The sequence below is a fragment of the Glossina fuscipes genome, unplaced genomic scaffold (genome assembly GCF_014805625.2).
Source record: "Glossina fuscipes isolate IAEA_lab_2018 unplaced genomic scaffold, Yale_Gfus_2 43, whole genome shotgun sequence".
NCBI lineage: Eukaryota > Metazoa > Arthropoda > Insecta > Diptera > Glossinidae > Glossina > Glossina fuscipes.
In genome coordinates, this window is record NW_023998427.1 from 519,456 (window position 1) to 538,486 (window position 19,031).

At 34.0% G+C, this 19,031-nt stretch overlaps 4 protein-coding genes across 10 annotated transcripts in view; 1 reads left to right on the plus strand and 3 right to left on the minus strand.

Annotated features, from left to right (window-relative positions):
- LOC119637227 (flotillin-2) overlaps positions 1 to 7,350 on the minus strand; it is a 217,893-nt gene extending 210,543 nt beyond the window's left edge. For 2 of the 6 annotated variants that reach the window (XM_038033097.1, XM_038033091.1), the window contains exon 1: positions 6,209 to 6,954. In XM_038033097.1, the coding sequence (XP_037889025.1) occupies positions 6,209 to 6,257 (49 nt within the window). In that variant the 5' untranslated portion in view covers positions 6,258 to 6,954. Of the gene's footprint in view, positions 1 to 6,208; positions 6,955 to 7,040; positions 7,078 to 7,130 lie in introns of those variants that run through there. The other 4 variants (XM_038033096.1, XM_038033092.1, XM_038033093.1 and 1 more) reach the window with 4 other exon arrangements.
- LOC119637235 (adenosylhomocysteinase-like) overlaps positions 1 to 19,031 on the plus strand; it is a 287,510-nt gene that overhangs the window by 215,295 nt on the left and 53,184 nt on the right. The gene's annotated exons all lie outside the window — the stretch shown is intronic.
- LOC119637228 lies at positions 11,920 to 13,732 on the minus strand. The gene is made up of 3 exons (XM_038033100.1): positions 13,567 to 13,732; positions 13,221 to 13,503; positions 11,920 to 12,954 (listed from the first exon to the last, which is right to left on the minus strand). Exons 1-3 carry the CDS (start codon positions 13,624 to 13,626, stop codon positions 12,122 to 12,124), a joined length of 1,176 nt encoding a protein of 391 aa, XP_037889028.1. The 5' UTR covers positions 13,627 to 13,732; the 3' UTR covers positions 11,920 to 12,121.
- LOC119637230 lies at positions 16,529 to 17,671 on the minus strand. 2 transcript variants are annotated; one of them, XM_038033102.1, is made up of 4 exons: positions 17,530 to 17,671; positions 17,283 to 17,474; positions 17,125 to 17,219; positions 16,529 to 17,050 (listed from the first exon to the last, which is right to left on the minus strand). In XM_038033102.1, the coding sequence occupies exons 1-4, from the start codon at positions 17,587 to 17,589 to the stop codon at positions 16,570 to 16,572; spliced, it is 828 nt and encodes a 275-aa protein (XP_037889030.1). In that variant the 5' UTR covers positions 17,590 to 17,671; the 3' UTR covers positions 16,529 to 16,569. The 2 variants fall into 2 exon arrangements, with proteins under 2 accessions (XP_037889030.1, XP_037889031.1); XM_038033103.1 differs by having other exon boundaries at positions 16,536 to 17,047; positions 17,530 to 17,668.

Below are 19,031 nucleotides of genomic sequence, written 5' to 3' on the forward strand. Positions count from 1 at the left end.
ATTTAAAATAACAAAATATTCTTCATTTATTTCAAAATATTCATTCCTTTATAATAAATATAAACAAACGCGTAACGGGTGGAAACCGATTCGCCCTAAACCACATACAATTTTTTTTTTTTCTAAAATAATGACTCATCGAGTTGAAAGGAAATAACTTACAACCCGCTGCCTTTGTCATCTGCAGTGTTATCATTTCAAACAAAGGTCGTTCGCATTTTTTCGTGCTTTTGAGGGCAGTTGTCAACTGTCCAAAAAAAAAAATTGTTTTTGAGAGGAAAAAAGAAATCAACAAACATTTGCATTTCTTTTTTACTTGAAAACAACTTTGATGTCTATAGACTAATTGTCTGCCAGCATACTCTGGAGCATTTTTTTTAAAGGCACCAGTACCACTAAATTGTTTTATATTACTCCACGTAACAAATAACGTTTTGGATTTTGTCACTTCGTGATTGCTTTAAATAGATTCAAAATTTTTGTCGTTCTAGTGTACTGAAGAATATAACAATAAAAAAAAAGGAAAGTTATTTACATACATGATTCTTCCCGAAGTGAAACAATAAAATTTCTAGGCTGATTGAAATTTCCGCGGGGCGAAAATGAAAAATAATGTTGCAGGGATATATTTTTTTGAACGGCTCTCTAATTTGTTTATCACAAGAAACCCTTTTGAAATCCAATTTGCTCGAAACACATCAAAACGTCGGTCTACGATTGTAGAAAATTGTATATTTAAGGAAAAACTCAGAAAGCATTGAAATTGTTTGAGTTTTGAAACCAACTGGCAATCCGAGGCCGCCACTACTGGTGACCCGAATGATTGACACAAATACTCCTATTGTTTGATCATATTTTTTTTTTTTTTGCGTTTAATATTTGACCAGCCATTCAGGCGACGTCCTCTATACGTGCAGGCACAGCGGCGGTCAGAAAGAATTGTAAGTAGAGAAAGGATGGAACGTTTTTGTGTGCGTTGGCCTTAAAAGTGGAAGTATGTGGGACGGCTACTCATTACTTGACAAGGCCAATTATATTCCTATTTAAATAATTTAAATATTATTGAGATTATTGAGGGCTTTGCAATATCAACCAACCAAAAATCATCAAGCATAGGGTGTTTGTAGTAAGCGGATACGCTATTATTCACACCTTTTTTTCATGCGGCACAGCTAGTCCGTTTCGAATTTCATTTGCTGACAAAATATTATCAACAATCTGCTGCAATCATAGAAGGATATTTAAAAGATGGAAGGCAAGTTACGCGGGAGGTGGATTACAAATTGGTTAAATGCTGGGAAAATTTATTCCAATGGAAGATGAATACTGCCGAGGTGTACACGTATTTTGAAATATTTTTCGATGGCAGGATCGCATATGTAGGACTTCCAATTCACGCCAATGTAGGTAATCTGGGCCTTAACGTATACCTATGTAATCCTCTTTCTACATCTATTTTCTTATATTGAAGAACATGTTTGTTCTTCCATCTACATTTTGATAATGAAGCTTCCATTTTCAAGAAAAAGGGTATAATATTTACCAATGAGAATTGCATCGATTCACATAAATGGGAAAGGGCTGATTCGTTCACTGAGACTATGTTTCAAGTTGCATAAATAGCTCCAAGGCATAGCTAGGCTTTACAAAAAGCTCGGTAATCTGTTCGTTACAAAAGGGCTGTGTATATCATGAGCATGGTAAGACCAATATTTAACTATGCCTGGGTCGTGTGGTCTCCTTCCTAAAGGTATTACCTTAATTCAACAGAATAAGTTCAGACGCAATTCGAGCTCTTTGGCCTTGGAAAATTTGGTTGGAATCAGTTAATCTCTTTGCCAGCTTCGGAGAACATATTACTACTTTTAATCATAATTACACTAGCGAAACGAAGGCATCCCATAATTAGTTAAATGAATAATTGGTATTATTGGTATGATGGGAAAGTTCTATCGTATTTTAAAGAAAACATTTTGATTTGAAGACGCTTTATGCGTTCGTCAGCGGGCGGGCGGTGTATACCGAGTTACCTTGCAATTGCAAAGTGGTTAGATGTGGTGACGGTTACGGTGACACTGAAATCTCTGGAACGAAATTTGTAAACTATATTTGAGGAGAACGAACATTAACAACTTCACTTGCCTATGGGTCATATAAGTTTTTATAAGCGTTACTTCCTTTCTGAAAGTCAAGTCAAATGCAATATTTAAATGCACTTTATCCACTTCACTTTTTCACTGTGCCCCTTAAATAATAAGCTCCTACATAACGCATTCTGCCTATTTACGTTAGTTTAACAAGCAAAATTACCTGGAGGTAGTAAAAGATGGTAGAATTTTCCCGCCAAGTGATTACTTTACAAAAACTAAATATCTAGCATAAGATTTATTTTTAAGGATCTAGTCTAATTCGGCCGGTATTGTATTGCACTTAAGGTTTATATGTAAATAAACAAGTAAATTAATATTAAAAATATTTTAATCTTTACAAGAAATGCGAAATTTACCAATAAATTCGAAAATTATATTCGGTCATGACCTAATCTTTTATACCCATCACAGTTACCGGAAAATAGAGTAAAAAAAAGGAAGAACTGAATTTTCATACTCTATAATATTCGGTGGGTGCGAGTGATTTTTATTATTTTCCAAATAAAAGTGTACATTTATATGGTGTTTGCGAAAGTTTCTTTTCAAATTCTTTTCGCGATATCTTCATTTTTGCGAGTGGGAGAATGTCGATCACAGATACTACACTGTTGGGCAGATGGATATATGGACAGACGACGGATTTTGCAAAGCTAAACTTGTTTCAAATTATATACACAATCATATTGGGTAGGCGTGATCTCAATTTACGTAGTTCGGCAGGCGTACCTATCGGTCAATATGGCCCCTTTTGCAATAGCAATCTGCATGCAAGAACTTCCAACATTTCTGCCAAATTTGAAATCGATAACTTCATTTTTGCGGCCAAGAGGCGTTACACATCGAACAGACGGACAGACGGACAACCTTACATGCTTAAATCGATTCAGAATGTAATGCTAATCAAAATAATCAAAATATATACTTTGCGGGATGTCTGGAGCTACCTTCGGGTATTGCAAACGTTTTGACAAAATGAACATACCGCTCATCCTTCGATGATAGGTATAATAATAAAACATTTGGCAATAAATTTAAGACATTATTTGGACATAGATAGTCGAGCAACGCATGTAGTACCCTGCACCTAACTATTCATGTTATATGCTGAACGATCAAATTATCTGTTGATGTGCCAGAAAACGCGAAAGAAAATCGTTCGAGTCGAATCGTAAAAACGAAGAGATGATACCAGGGGATTAGCGAAACGCAACGCCAAATAAATTAGGCAATAGGAGAAAAAGAATGCTTTTAGAGATTTTCTCCCAGCAACCATCAGCAGAGTATAAGTAATGAGAACGACACCGTTTGTGAAGTTGAAGCAAGTAATCGTGAACGAATCTCTCGAAGACCGCACCTTTACCCAGGCGTAATTGCTTCAATATTTACCCCCAGTCCTGTAATTATTAGATATACGAAATATACATTTGTCACGGAAATTCCTTATTGACTTGACGATTCATTCTTTAGGAGGCTCCTTTGCAAATCGATTATATAAAAAGAAATTCCCTTTTAATTATATAAAAGCTAAGCCATTTTTAATCCTTTTCTATTGCTGAATATTTCGCGTCGTAAAGCTCTTGATTGCTTCACTGTACACAATCATTTCCCATCATCATAAACACATAAATAGTGTAAAGGAGAAGACCGGCCGGCGCCGTTATGTTTTTTTTTTTTTTTTCTAATAGTAAAATGTAACTGAAAACGGAAGTAAAAACCTCTGCTTTATGCTTTGTTCGTTCCTTCAATTCTCGTGCAAAGCAAGCATGTATGAAACTGTATATAGAGCGTATGGGGCATATATTATTGTTGTTATTGTCGATGGAGGGCATTTACTGATATGCGTGTTATTACTCTCGGTGTTATTTAACAATTTCAAAGGATAAAAAAAATCAATATTTCCACTCTTTAAAAGATAATTTTTTTCAAAAGTTGTGTTGGTTTGCTTGGAAAGTAATGTAAGTGGCCTTTTAGCATAAGATTTGAATATTTTCTAGCGTTGCAGCGATGGTATTATAGCCAAGTGAACATTTCAATTAGTCGATTGTATTGCTGATGTTCACGGTGTTTGTACAACTAAAGGCAAGCGATCCCATTTTTTTATAAAAATACGATTTAGTCTTAACAGGACATTAATTTGAGATGCAGAGACGCGCTAAATTTTAAAACTTTTTAATTTTTTTTTAAAAATGCAAATAAATTTTATATCATTTTATAAAATGAATCTGCGTGGAAATTAGCCGATTTTTTAAGACACCAAGAGAGATAAACATAAGCATGTCGTACGAAGAAGGGAATAAACGATAAATTTGACAATAAGGTTAGGCAGTGATAATTTGCTTGCAAAAGTGCATATAAGCAGACAGTCGAATGAAGAGAGTCGAATCGTAATATGCGAATGCACAAAACGTTCCGTTAATGTAAACATCACAATTCAGTGATACGAACTTAAGTTCAAAAATGAGTTGGAGAAAAAAGAAAGGCATGATATGGTTAAGCAAAAGCGAGTTCCCGGATTCGATTGGGAATTTGTGAACAAGGCTTATATAAGACTTGGAAGAAATATGAATAATGATTTTGTGTTTACACCGAGCACCAAAGTATGAATTGTCAATACAAAACATTAAATGGTTAAATTCTGGAAAGCCATGAACAGGATTACGGTTTTATATACCAAATTCTTCTGTATGATGAAACTTTTTTCATCTGTGTGGGTACGTAAACAAACAAAACTCTTACAGAGGATGCTGCGAAAAGATGAGAAACATTCAAGGAACCTCTCAAAGCGCAAGTGACAGTTCTATGCAGATTTCACGTAATAATTAATTAAGCCAAAGTTTTTTAGGCGTAAATAATTATCGCCAGCACTGCACCACCTGCCCCGCAGCTTGTAAGACTAAGTGGCTTCATGCAGAGTTCGTCAATACGAAAGCGTGAAGCTTACAAACTTATCAACGAATAATACATAGGTCAATAATTCCCAATTCGCAATAATTTTATTGCGAAATTCGACTTTGTTGATCAATAAAATCCTTCCCTTTAACATTTTTCTCAAACCATTTGTGAAAATAATCAATGTAAACTTTAGTTTCCCTAATGAATGCATTATGGGATCCAAATGTGTTTTCTTGGCACATTATCCTACGACTTTCGTATAGTCTTCGCAGCCTAGAGATGTGCAGAATAAAATGAATATGGCAGAAATTCGAACCATCATTCATACAACTTTCCCATTGTAGGCATAGGCTCGTGACACAATGTGCCTATTCCACTGTGACTATAAACGCGGCACAATTCGCTATCTCCGAACATATTTAGGGTGCCAGGTATCTCTTCAAACTTCACCTTTTTTGTTGTTTTCTAACGTAATCACTACTCTCGAACAAAATGCCAACAAGTTGCTGTTTTCAACAATTGTCTAGGACGCGTTATTATCTACATATCAAGACGCTACTCAGCTAGTCAGTACAGCGAATGATATATGTTGTCGTCATTACAGATTGATCCTTAATGGCTGCGAACAAAAAAATATATGTAATCTGGCATATGAATGTCAGAAGCTGATTCTTGACAATCGACATATGATGCTCGAAGAGTTAACTCGAACGACAAATAAGACATTTAGGTCTTTTCACAATATTTGCGTTAAGATTTTTGGCATCGAAGATATTTTCTCGCAATAGATTCCAAGAAAACCATATTTTCCTAATGATATGATCGCAAGGGACCTTATATGTTATTGTCTGGGTCCCTATTGTCCCTTTTTTCAAAGCTATAATGATTACTTTCAGAGCATTTTGAACCGATGAAATTTATCTAACAGAGAACAAGTAGCTTAGGTCCAAACATCAATCAGACAACTAACGATATATAGATGACTACATCCAAGGATGCGTCAATAGCTTTGAAAGAAATAATAAATTATGATCTGTTTTTTGACAATTTCGGTGAATATGCCTATCGTTCTTAGTTGGAACTAATAATATATGCCAATGATTTAAAACTGTCTTCTAGATAAATCAGAGCAAGAGATATACGTCTACCATAAGATGGAAACTCACCTGATACAATTAAGGCTTCATTTGGACCAGTTGTGTGAATATTTCCCATGTTTATCGGCTGCTCGACTTATTGTTTGGAAGTTTTATATGACTGGGTTTTTTTTTTGAGTAAAAGCTTTTTTTTTTCTTTTATTTGGCAAATTTATGGAAGAAAAAATATTCTTTAATTTATTACCCTACTTGCACTACTGTGATCTGAAATAATTAGAAAAACTTTTACGCGGTATTAATTTCAAAATTATGTTTCCTTCCTCTCTTTCGATAGATCTCTCTCGTGCAAGTTTTCGTTTTTTCTCTTAAGATTTTTTCAACTTAAGTCATCAGAGTTTCACCAGCTAACCCTTGCACTATAGACGCACTTTTCGATAAATTTAATAATATATTAAATAATACAATTAATATATAAAAGCAAAAAACAAAAATATTAAATGTCGTCAACGCATCTTTTTCTTATCTCGGCATAAATTATAAGTGGTTAAAAGATTCCAAAGTTTTGTGTCACTTTTTAATTCAATAAATTTAATTCAAGAGAAAAATGCATCAATATACTGTAGAGGGAAAGAGACAAAACATGTATTAATGAAAATTTAATGAAAACAAGAATACATTAACGCTTTGCACAAGAAATATCTTCATTATTTGTGCATATGTAATTAAAAAATATAACTTTATTAGAATACTAAATAAAAGCTTGTGACGCACAATTTTGTTTCTTGATGTGCATATATAAATGCGTATATATAAATATATAAATATATATATTATAAACCCGTATGTTTTTTATTGCTTCTTTGTATTTAGAATTTTCTTTTGGTAATAAATATTAGCTCACTTTTATATCTATTTTTGTATATACACTTGAATATTCTATTTCATTATATTTAAAAAAAAAAAAAACAAAATAGCAAAGAAAAGTAATCACACATCGCCCGGTTTCACATTTATTTTATATTTACTAAAACGTTAAGAGCACAATATTAACGAATAATAAATAGACTCCCGCTGTATAATAAAAATTAAATGTTATACGCCTTTATATTTTTGTAGATATTATAATTTTCACGGATTTCGAGTAAGAACACTTTTTATGTTTGTAATATCTAAACTTCTTGTCTAATTCTCATAGAAAATTTTCTTCTCAGTTTATTTCGTACAAGCTCTCGCGATACAAAATTCCCGCATCTTTATCAATCAACTCGTTCGAAGAAGACTGAGAGACTGTAGGAGCAACAACAACGGCAAACATCAAAATATTCAAACTCTGCATGCATGTACGTTGTATATGTGTGTTTGTTTTGTTATTTAAGATTTTGTCTTTTTGAGAGTAAAGTTTACTTTACTGTGTGTTCTTATGAAACTCGTTGTTGCCTTTATTGAGAGTAAGAATATCTTCTTGAGAGTACAATTTACTTTGCTATGTATTCTAAATGAAAATAAATAACAAATAACGGCTGCCGGTTCATCAGATGTTTTTACAGAGAGGAGATGTCTTTTATTACTTGGCAGCGTGGTGTCTCTCTGAGAGTAGATTTCTTTGACACGCGGCACTGAAAAAATCTAAAAAATGTTTATATCTGTATTCATGTATACAATTGTTAAAAAGTGGTGATTCTCTCTCTCTGTTTCCTACCTCTTTTTCAGACAGGAGTAAACCGAGAGACGAGTAATTGACAAGATGCTCCAACATTTTGCTCAAAATACACACTAGTAAAATTTTCAGAAACTTTTCGTGTTCCGTTATCAATAAAAGCAGTAACGCTGTTAATTAGCAGCCATTTGGTCGTTACTCTCTATTTGTTTGGGAAAGAATTCTTTTAAACTGTTACACTATATCAACCACTGTTATTTTAACTTTTCGTAAACAATTATCTCCCATTACTCCTTACAATAAACGTTTTTCTTTGGTTTCAGTAAATTATTTAAAGTGCTGACTATCAACGATTGGTCAATCCTAGAGTTTCGCACATTGTAAAATAATTTTATTAAATCAATTCAAGTTAATGTCAACTTCAAGTTTGGCATCAATCAAAAACTTTAAGTACCAAATAAAACTTTTCAATTAAAAAAAAAAAAAACCGAAGATTTTCATTTATTTAATTTATATAAGACAAAGCCAAAAAAGTAGATGGAATAAATGATGAAATTCATCTGTTTTCTAATTCTTATCTAAGTATGTTCGTCAAAAGCTTCAATAGGATTCAGTAAAAATATTTTTATGAAAAATTAAGAGGAAATTTTTTGCGATTTAAAAAAGTGATTTTATAGGAATAATTTATCTTTATTTCAGTTAGTTATTATTTGCATATTTAAAAATTTCATTTACATACACATATATTTGAGATATTCTGGAATATGTAATTGAAATTTATTGAAGCATTTGGCAGAGTTTCTCAACGTGATATTAACAATGAAGAGGAAACAAATTATATATTGTACGTCCCTACTTTTTAGATCTTTCGTATATATACATTTATATATGAAACATAACGCACATTCGTTTAAAAACAAAGAAGTCTATATGAATTTGCTTTGAAATTGTTTAATACAGGGTCAAATCCCATCTAAAAATTCGTAACGGAACCCTTGTCCAAGCAGATAATAAGAAGGAAAGAGCAAGCGTTCAAGTAGCTGCTAATTAGCATCGCTACTACACTTATTGACAACAGAACATGAAAAGTTGTTGAAATTTTGCTAAGGTGCATGTTGTAAAAAATATTGGGGCATCCTGTTATTTGGATGTCTCTCGTAACATGAAATTTGACAATAACAGTGCCGACAATAACTGAATAAATGATACTAAGTAATGACAACAAGATATGCTATCAAAAAATGGAGGAATTATATATGAAAAATTTAGCTTCGGCTATTCGGCAAAAACGCCTTAACATAAAAACGAATATACTCTCCTTGATAAAAGAGCTGCCGAACTTAAATAATACGTAATTACATATTAAATCAATATACTACCAAGATTTACAGTATACTAAAACAGTAGATTCAAAGCAGTTCCATTACAAGCACCTAATAAATCGAAGTTCTTTCACTCTTTCAACGATCCGCTTGCTGATTCTTGCCACTTTTCTCCACCCACCATAAGCTTCTGCATTCCCAGTTTTTATAATCAATTTGCGTGTGATTCCTGTTAAAATCGTGGCGATAATCAGGTATAAATGATGTAGTTTTCGCCAGTTTTAGTTTTTAAGCAAAAACCCTTGACCACAAAAGCAAAAGTCTGCTTACAATTACGTGATTTCCACTCTTGTCTGTAAGATTTAAGATAAAAAATTTGCAAGTTTTGAAACAAGTTGACACAAAAACATTAAATTTGTTACTGTGATTTGCATAGTAAAGAACGTTAAAGTTTCAAGTCACCTAATTTTGGAACCTTATAATTTGCTTTTCGAATAGATCTGTTGTATTCAAAGATCTTTCTATATTCTAATGGCTATAACAGAGTCTCTACAAAATTGTTAGCTTCATTTTTTATTTTTAATTTTTTTTGATATCAAAGTTTTCATGGACTTTAAGCAATAATATTTTTCAAGTTTGTAATATTTAAACATTTTGTGGAACTTCAGTTCACACGCGTTTTCCCGCGTAAAAGAGCTAAAAGTTGGCTTTGCTTTATTGCGTCAATGAAGTGTTGTTCCATGACCCTTTTTAGGCAAACTATGCTATTATTAGTTAAGAAACTTCGTTCGTTCGTGACAAGGCCGAAAGCTGATAAGCGATTTTGTTTGCTTCATATAAAACTTCCGTTCATGTCTTCATTTTTGTTGCTATCATTCCTATCGGGTGAAAAAGCAGGAAAAAGAAGAAAATTTATTTATATTTATTTATGCCTGTCAAAATCGAAACAATAACAGTTGATTCTGTTTAAACTGCATGAATATATCAAACTTTTGATGTAACAAACGATAATTTATAACTTTTATAAAGATTTAAATAAAACTGAAATTACAATTTATTTGCATTTTCCCTAGACTCCTGCTACTGTGCACTAAGACCTATTCTATGAAAGATTAGAAATACCAGGCAAAATGCGATATGTATGCAGACATTATACAGAGAAGTAGTGCTCGAGCCGAACGAGCTCAACAACCGCCGTCGAACTGAATAGTCGTTCTTCGACCTAGAAACAACTTTTTAAGTTAAATATTAACGCTAAGTAGACGAACAATATGTAAGTATTTCGTAGTATGCCTTTATTAGCTTCTTTTCGGCTCTCTCTTTAGGCTGTGATTGCAGGGCACCGTCCAAACAACAAGTGCATGAACAGTTGGCGTTTCATTGAGGCCCATCCCAAAATGGCACAAGCCTACAACCAAAGTTGTGCCCACCCACGTGAACCATGTCACGGAAAAGAGCTCAGTCTTTTGGAGACGATATGACAAGTATAGCTAAAAAATTAAGTACGCACATATAATTTGTTATTTAAACGACTTTATAGTTGTTTCTTGTTAGATGCAGCTGGAAAAGGAACTAGGCCGTCTCATACTGAAAAGTGCCTCCAATAAGTGCCCTAAGTATAGAACGAGCAATATGTTTTTTCTACTACAGCTGTTTTTTAGTTACAAAGACTCTTAGCAACTAATGCTAACGCAAAAGCTGGGGTATTCAGCTTTCGTGTAATTTGACAGATACGGGAAAATGCAATAGTGTTGTGCATACGTAAAACAAAAAAAGCGCAGGTCATCAAAATATGCTGAATGATATCTTTTACGTGAAGCAAAACCAGTTGAAAAACCGAAGCGGAAGCTAAATTTCATATACACAATCAACGTTTTTCTTTTTAATCGATTAAAAAATTTCAATTTTCTTTCGTAATTGTATCAAATCCAGAAACAAAGTGCGTTAGCGTTAACTCTGTGTGAATGTATGTACGTATATAAGATCATCAAATAAGGATTTTCTTTTGCTTTAATTTATGGTAAAAACTAAGCGGTAAGGGCGCTGACACAATGAGGCGTCGATTTCGAGTTAAAAACTCCCATATGGTTCTACAGCAAAATGTAAACAAAAGCATATGATTTTTTAACCAAAAATAAAGAAACCGACGTAAATAGAACAATTTTGTGTCTTCTATGAAACGATCGCTGTTTTTACACCCATCACCGAAGCGTTGTTTTACGTGTTTTTTGCTGTAGCCCATAATTTACAACACATATATATGAAGTTCCACAAATATATATATATATAAATTTCCACTTTTATTCTAAAATTAAAAAAAATCAAACAGAGTACTAACATCGTTAAGGAACCTTCTCCCTCTACCCAAAAAAATTCAAAATTCATTCACTTTATCGAAAACTAATACGAAAAGCAGACTATAAATATTGCCTCTTCCACCACTTGGGTAAGCGGGCGGACAAGTTAATGCGACGAATGGGCATCCAGGCAAAACAATAAAAATAAATTATTCATGTAACTTTATTGCCCCGAACGAATGTCTTATTGCTTTCCTTATAAGTCATTCATTTCACAATTTTTCACAGACCAACTGAATTATGACCTTCAGCGAATTTTTTCCTTGTCATGACTTGAATTGGTTAAAAAGAGCTTTCTTAACGTGGTTGGCGATTTAACTTCAAATATTTACAACTTACGGACCACTTAACGCAGTCTTTCCTAGCGTTCCTACCAAATTTTTGTACACCATCCTCTTGATTTTGCCTTCTTGAAATGTGTTGTCTATCATTTCTGGAACGGATTTGATTGCTTTGAATGTACGCCGCGCACGGCTTTGCGTCCGGCAGACAAGTTTCATTTGAAACGCAAAACTTAAGGCCTAAAAATATATCAATTTTTTATTGGTTATATACAAACACCCTAATAGATTGATTAGTCAGGTTATGGGTGTTACGGGCGTTGTCACATTTAAATACAATATTTTAGTTATAGAATGATTTTGCTTTAAAGAAGCATATACGCTCGTTCCAATTGTGTGTTGGAAATTCGATTCGGTTTTCGCTTAATATTACATCTCGTAGAATATGTAGAAAATGCATTTTCTTTAAAACAATTTCGCGCTGGTGACTGATATGTTATGCTCTGTTGTCTGCGAGTGGTGGCAAAAGGTCTTGGTAAACTATCGAATGCGACCGCAGTAGGAAGCGCCTTCAAGGTTCCCACTGACATAGTGTTTGCGTTAGCGGGATTTAAATTTCGTTTATTGTGTTCCTGCTTTGCATTTGTGCAGTGAGCCCTTTTGAAATTGGGATTCAAGGTTTCGGGCATATATTGTATAATTTCGGGCAAATGCAAATCTTGTTGATCGCGTTCTTTTTCAATCAAATCGTATTCACCTTTTATATCGCGTTTACTTGGAAGATGTAAGAAATTTCTTAGATTTTCTAACGGCCCAAGAGACTGCAACTTTTGCCGAGCATTTTGCTTACTACGAACAGTGCTGCGAGGTCTAGCAGTAGTTCTAGCTTTGGAAAACATTTTCATTAATTTAGCCTTTTTTTCCAAGAATTTCCCTTTAAAGCTCGGCAAAAGCGTTCTCGGTGTCGTTTTAACTTTAGTAAGCGAAAATCTCCCTTTTGTCAGCACTTCGCGCTTACGGCGAATGTACGGAACGTCATCGCTTGGGCGCACCTGCACATATTTAGCTGTAAGCGCTTCATTTGCCGCATTAGTTGTTTCATTCCTCTGCGATATAGTCGTAACTTCTTTAGGATATCGATGTGAATGCTGAGTTTGCAGGCAAGTTCTCTCTTTGGAATTTAACTCAACAATACAATCTGAAACAATTAATGAAATATGAGCGAAATGACGTTTAAGGAAAGAAGAAAAACAAAACGAGTATATATTAAGAATAAAATTTCTTAAAGCCATTAAGAGTTGTTCCTGAGGTTAGGTCCGTTCTCTGTGATCGCTAAAACGCGATTGCGCCAAGTGAAAGCTATGATCAAAGTGATTTATCCGCTAAACCGAGACGTCGAGTCAACGCTATCTGCTAAAAATTTTGCCACGAAAATATACATGGGCTTAATATAATATTGTTTACCTTGATGCTTAGCAGTAATGCGATCTATTTTAGCATAGCCATTAAACTTTTTTTCAATTAAGGGCTTCGCGGTGTAGGGCTCTTCAATCGTGAAGCCATAAATATAGCTTGGCTTAGGATATCTTCTTTGGGGATTGTCGATCTTATAATCGTAAATGTTGTGAGTGTAGTAGTAGCCAGAAGGAGATGGAGGTATATTCACCGTATAGCCATAGTGCTTAGGACAATCGCAGCTATCGCCCGAATAAACAATTTCAAGAGGTGAGCATCGTCCCATTATTACCTAGGGCGACATATTACCTCAAGAGCTGAGAATGCCTTCTTGATAGTTTATAGATGCACTTACTGTTCTAAGAAGAATGACGCTAGCAAACAGTAAATTGTATCGTATATATTTATCATTCATATTGATCTCGTCTTAATTGATTTTGAAGAGATCGATTTAATTTCTTTGCGTTTTCTACTTCTTCTCAGTGTATAATGTTTAGTAAAAGTGCAAATGCAACTGAATGTATGTCGCTACTTATCGGATTTTATTTATTTTACGTTATGCTTTTAATGCAACTTCGAACAGTTATGCGTGTCTTATTTCTGTTTTAATATGATTGCGGAAGACTTGCAATTTCTGCTGATTTTTTAAATAATTCGTTCAATATTTCAAGGTTAATGCGAATATAATAAGTTTTCACTTATACGGGGAACAGAGATATGCACATGCTGTCATAATGTTTGCAACAACCGAGAGGAAGCTTTAGAAACTTTATTCTCTCAATCGATCTAATTAAGCTTGTCCGTCTGTGCGCCTACGTGTCTGTGTGATGCTCCAGCAAGGGTTAAAATATGGTCATAAAATTTTGTAGAAACATTGAAAATGTTGGAAATAGATTAACTGATCGAAGGACACGCCCATAGTAAAGCGTAAATTGAGCGAACATCTGTTTCTCTAGGCAACAATTTTTTATTATTGTTATTCATTATTCATAAATTACGAATAACAAAGAACGAAGGCTGAAATTTTCTAATTTTATTTTATGAGGGATGCTGCTACTACTCATGTTCAAAAATGGAAGAAATCCACCACGCTCATACAAAGTTATAAGCGATCAAATTTGCATTTATTTCACTTTTCTAACTCATTTTTTATCACTCATAAGATTAAGAAGACAGAACGTTGCGTACATTCTTCACATGATGACACTTTGTCCGTCTAAAAAAGGCTTGGTCCCAAATAAAGCGTAGTGGACGCTACAGAATAGCGCATTCGTTTTTTCCTAGGAGTGCAATGAAATGCGTATCAAATGAAAGGGTTGGCAGACTAGAAAGCGACAAGCGAAACGTATTAAGTAAGTCACGCGGCGATAGATTAATTTCCTTTGACATGAGTGTCAATTTTATATCAACATTTGTTTGAAATAAACTTTTCGTTAAGTAAATTAAAAGGCGGGAAACAGATTCTATCCCAGTCACTTCTATGTGACTCAGCATAAAAGCATGGTATGATGAAGTGAATGGTAGTAGGTGTAAAAGATTCGACCCCAGCCGAATATAACTCTCTTACTTGTTAGATGTCGGTAAAGTCTTTCAATTATAATGGACATTACAAGCGTTTATCTGATGCAATGAAATGATAACCACTTCCTAAACTTTCGATTTAATAATAAAGTGCCGATTAGCGACGTCATGTCCAAAGTTTCGGTCTTTATGTCGTCAAGTTCTTATAAATGGGACGTTACAGCAAATTCAAGTAATATGACGTCCCATTAGCAACCCTTTCCCGTTTCTAATACACAACTGTTTCTTTTAAGCTTATGTAATATCAAAAGCCCCGAACATAATCGAGAAGCGAACTTTCCAAAGGAAGCCATAATCAAAGCGAGACGAAGCTTTACAATCTACAACAAAATTTACAAAGACGCTTAAGAAACTTATATTAAGAAATCGAAAAATCGTTTGCCCGTCTGATGTCTGTCCATGTAAGCTTGTGTTCAAGCTGCAGGTGGCAATTGTCGAGATATTTTGATGAAATTTGTTGCAATGACGTGTTTTAACCCAAGGACCAAAGCCATTGAAAATGATTCGGATCGTTCCGTTTTTTCGACCGTGCCCCATATAACGCCCTATTCTGAAAAATCGCGGATATAAAAAAAAGTTGCAATTTTCAAAATTTCTCGGCAGAAGTGGCTAAGTGGTATTATTTCGGCATATTAAATTGATATGCAAGCCTTGGACCAGTTGGAGCAATATTTGTAACCCGTCCCAAATAACGACAACTGAAGTTCATACGAGAAAAAGATATAATTTTCAATACTCCACGATGAAAATGATATCACAATAGTAATTCAGCATAAACGCTTCCCTAATAAGGACTCTCACCTAAATTGAAACTTTGTAGAGCAACAAAGTCTAAGTTTTAACAAGTGGTGATGGAAATTGACCCATAATATTATCGTAATTTCATACAAAAATGAACTCTACAAAAATTGGGAAATCTCTGCCTATTTTTGAATTCTGCCCTATGTAGGGATTAAACTTGTCATACGTTGGGTAGCGTTTTGGACCCAAGCACATAAAAAATTTGCTTTTATATAGAAAGAAGATATAATTTTTGTGTTCTATACTAAAAATAAGAATTGTGTTAACTAATGTTGTGTAGGACGATCTAGCTCGACTATAATGTTCTTACTTGTTTTCCTTTCCAATGTTTGTGTGTATAAGTGAACGTATGTTTCCCGTATCATCCTTGGATGATGGATATAAAAAGTTGAAAGTTTGGACAAATTTCAAAGTTTTAAGCTCCTTAGCTTACTTTCTTAACATAGGACAGAACATTGTGACTATTGTAATATTTGTAGAAAAGAAGAAGAAGAAGATAAATAATACTTTTAATTAATTTATATCTACTATTGTTTGCTATAGATAGCGTCTTCTTTAATTTTCATAGGTGCAACTCTTTCACGTTTTAGAAACACACACATTTGCTTTGGCTTTGGCTTTGGAATGTTTTGACCGCTTATCCGCTATAAGGATAGCTTCACTTTACTAAATGAAAGAGCGTCAACGAGGAATATTGTGCTTTAGTAATTACATCCAAAAAAGTCCTAGCAACCGAAAATTTCAATTAAATCAATTGTTGGGTCAAAGGAAGTGACCAAAAAAAATAACTCACAGTAACATTGAATTTACATTTTTACCCATTAACGGACTAATAGTAAAATCGATTTAGCTGAAATTTATATTGAATCTAAATAGAGGACATCCAAAATCCAAGCTCAAACGAAAGTAATTTCTTTATATATTTATTTTATTTACTCTCTTTGCTTTTACATTCTTTCTTATAATCGAGTATTTATCACTTTCGATACGTATCTAGGTCGTGTGCCGAATTCTTTCCATTTTCTTTGCTTCCGTAATAAATTGAATCATGGACCGAAGATGATGAGGAAGAAGAAGACGAAGAGGCCGAAGAAAAAAACCTTTGAAATTTTGGATTTGGAAGTCTTTCCGTTACATAACCCAATTGTTTGTAAGTTAATCGTAGATCTTTCGATCCATCATTTGCTAAAGCATCCCTTTCGTCGTCGATATCAAAGTAATCGTCAGTTTGCCTTTCGTCTTCTATAGGCAAAGATTTGTGTAAAGTGATGACATCATTCTTATGGGCGAAAAGATTCTCCTCTTGTACGGATGAATAGAAAGTTTTAGGCAGAGCTTCAATGGGTTTTTGAATAAAACCATACGAAAGCTTAGCTTCTGGCACGGCTAGAGCTTGGCCAGCTTTTATAGCTAAACTAACACTGACAGGATCAGCGGACGGCGAATCGTCTTGACTACTTAAAAAGACATAAGTTAGCTTAAGCTTAAAATAATCAATCGATGCATTATCGGCAAATGTAATAAAACTTACTTTGTTGATAATCTCGTCGAATAAAGCGATGAATCAGCAAAATGACTATTTATAATGGAATCTGAAATTTCGCAATTGCATGTTTTTGTTTTGTGCTGCAAACGCAAGTATAGGTAAAAAATTGTAACCGCCTAAATTACTTGATTTATTTGATTTACCTTTGAACAGGTTTCGGATAATACAACGGGCTCAACTGTTTGCTTACTGCACCAGCAGTTATCGCCAACCGGCGATAAGTTCACTTGTGGAGGCTCATTAGTAAGCGGATGTTTGGGTGTAATCACCTTACTCTCGGTACAATTTGAGCAATAATCTGATCCCTCTTTATTGCATACACAAGCACTTAATCTCTATTAAACGATAATTGATATAACTATAATGACTTTTCTACGTTTAGTTGCTTACCTCGTTCATTAGACATACGAATCCTGTAATCCACATAATTAACTTTATGGCGCGCAACATATCTTCCGTAAACTAACTTATTTCACACTACAACTGCTCTATTCTCAGACTGATTGAAAAGTTCATTTATTAAAGTGCGAATTTATATCCCAACTTGAGATGGCGTTTACTTCAAAGCAGAAATAAATTCGTGCAAATTTGCAGAAAAATTAATTTCTCATGCTTCCACGTTAGATAACGATATATTAGTTTAATATAAGCGCCCATAGCAGTGACTTTGAACATAAATGCTCGCATTCCATTCGAATTTATGCATTTAATACATTCATATACATACATATGTGAAGCAAGCGCTCCTTTAGATAAAATCGATTTTTATACATGGTTTTTCTGATTCCCCGCGAAAGTCCACAAAACAAGGTTGAATGCTTTCTTCTTTGATTAAAAAAAAAAGAAAAATTTTATTCGTCTGTGACCGCATCTTTTATACCCACCATTGTTATTCAAAAATATATAACAAAAGTGAAAACATTATAGTTGAGCTAGGCCGACTATTGAATACCGTACACAACATTGTCTAACATAATTCTTATTTCTCCATAGAACACAAAACCGTTTTTATAGGAACATAATATTATGAGACTGTATATTAACAATTAGATCTCTTGGCAAATGATGGCGGTCCATTAGAATAGTTTTTTATGTCAAATAACAATTATGGGCTGATTTTCATCATAGCATATTAAAATCTAGATTTTTCTGTCCTGTAAAGGATCAATTTTCATGAAATCCATATATAGCGCAGTATCTAACAAATAGGCCGAGATAGTCCAAATTTGGTACAGTTAATTTTTTTATGTTAAATTGCTTTTATAATATGATTTTCATCATAAGGCATTGAAAATAGTATTTTTTGCCGGATAAACCTCAATTTTCGTTATATGAGCGGAATGCAGTGCAGAAGTGCAGGCGGACAAATGGACATACGAACGGACGTAAATGCATGGAAAACAAAGTGTAAGATTTTGGCAGCTTGAGCTCTGCTCGAATTTGTTCAATTTTTGAGAATTGTTAATGCCATCAGTCGATTATTACGAATTATATGACATATATATATAGGTCGGTTAGGTAACTTTAATGTCGCGTAAGTTTTGAAAATTTTATGAAAAAATGATAATAAAAAAAGTGAAGATCTGTCTTCGATGGTTCACAATTACGATTTCATAAGTTGTATATACGTTCCTAATGTGTGTGAAATTCTTTGCTTTTAGCGCGATACCTAGAAAGCTTAACTTCTAACGGCATATACGCTGCATCAATAAAGACCGATGAAATTCGGAAACGGTTATAATTTGCCTATAGATACATTCTCAAGTATTAGAAAACTCCAGACCAGTCAATTACTGGAGAGTCGTTGAAATTTTTAACACATTCTAGCCGAAGTCTCTCCGTCTCTTCGTCCTAATACGTTAAGGGGGGTAACGACGATGCCATTAAAGCCC

Coding starts and splice junctions, on each gene's coding strand:
- LOC119637228 (XM_038033100.1), bottom strand. CDS start 13,626: ATGAATGATAAATATATACGATACAATTTACTGTTTGCTAGCGTCATT. Junction 13,504..13,566: donor GCGTCATTCTTCTTAGAACA/GTAAGTGCATCT, acceptor ATGTCGCCCTAG/GTAATAATGGGACGATGCTC. Junction 12,955..13,220: donor CATTACTGCTAAGCATCAAG/GTAAACAATATT, acceptor TAATTGTTTCAG/ATTGTATTGTTGAGTTAAAT.
- LOC119637230 (XM_038033102.1), bottom strand. CDS start 17,589: ATGTTGCGCGCCATAAAGTTAATTATGTGGATTACAGGATTCGTATGT. Junction 17,220..17,282: donor TATCCGAAACCTGTTCAAAG/GTAAATCAAATA, acceptor TTGCGTTTGCAG/CACAAAACAAAAACATGCAA. Junction 17,051..17,124: donor TCGACGAGATTATCAACAAA/GTAAGTTTTATT, acceptor TGTCTTTTTAAG/TAGTCAAGACGATTCGCCGT.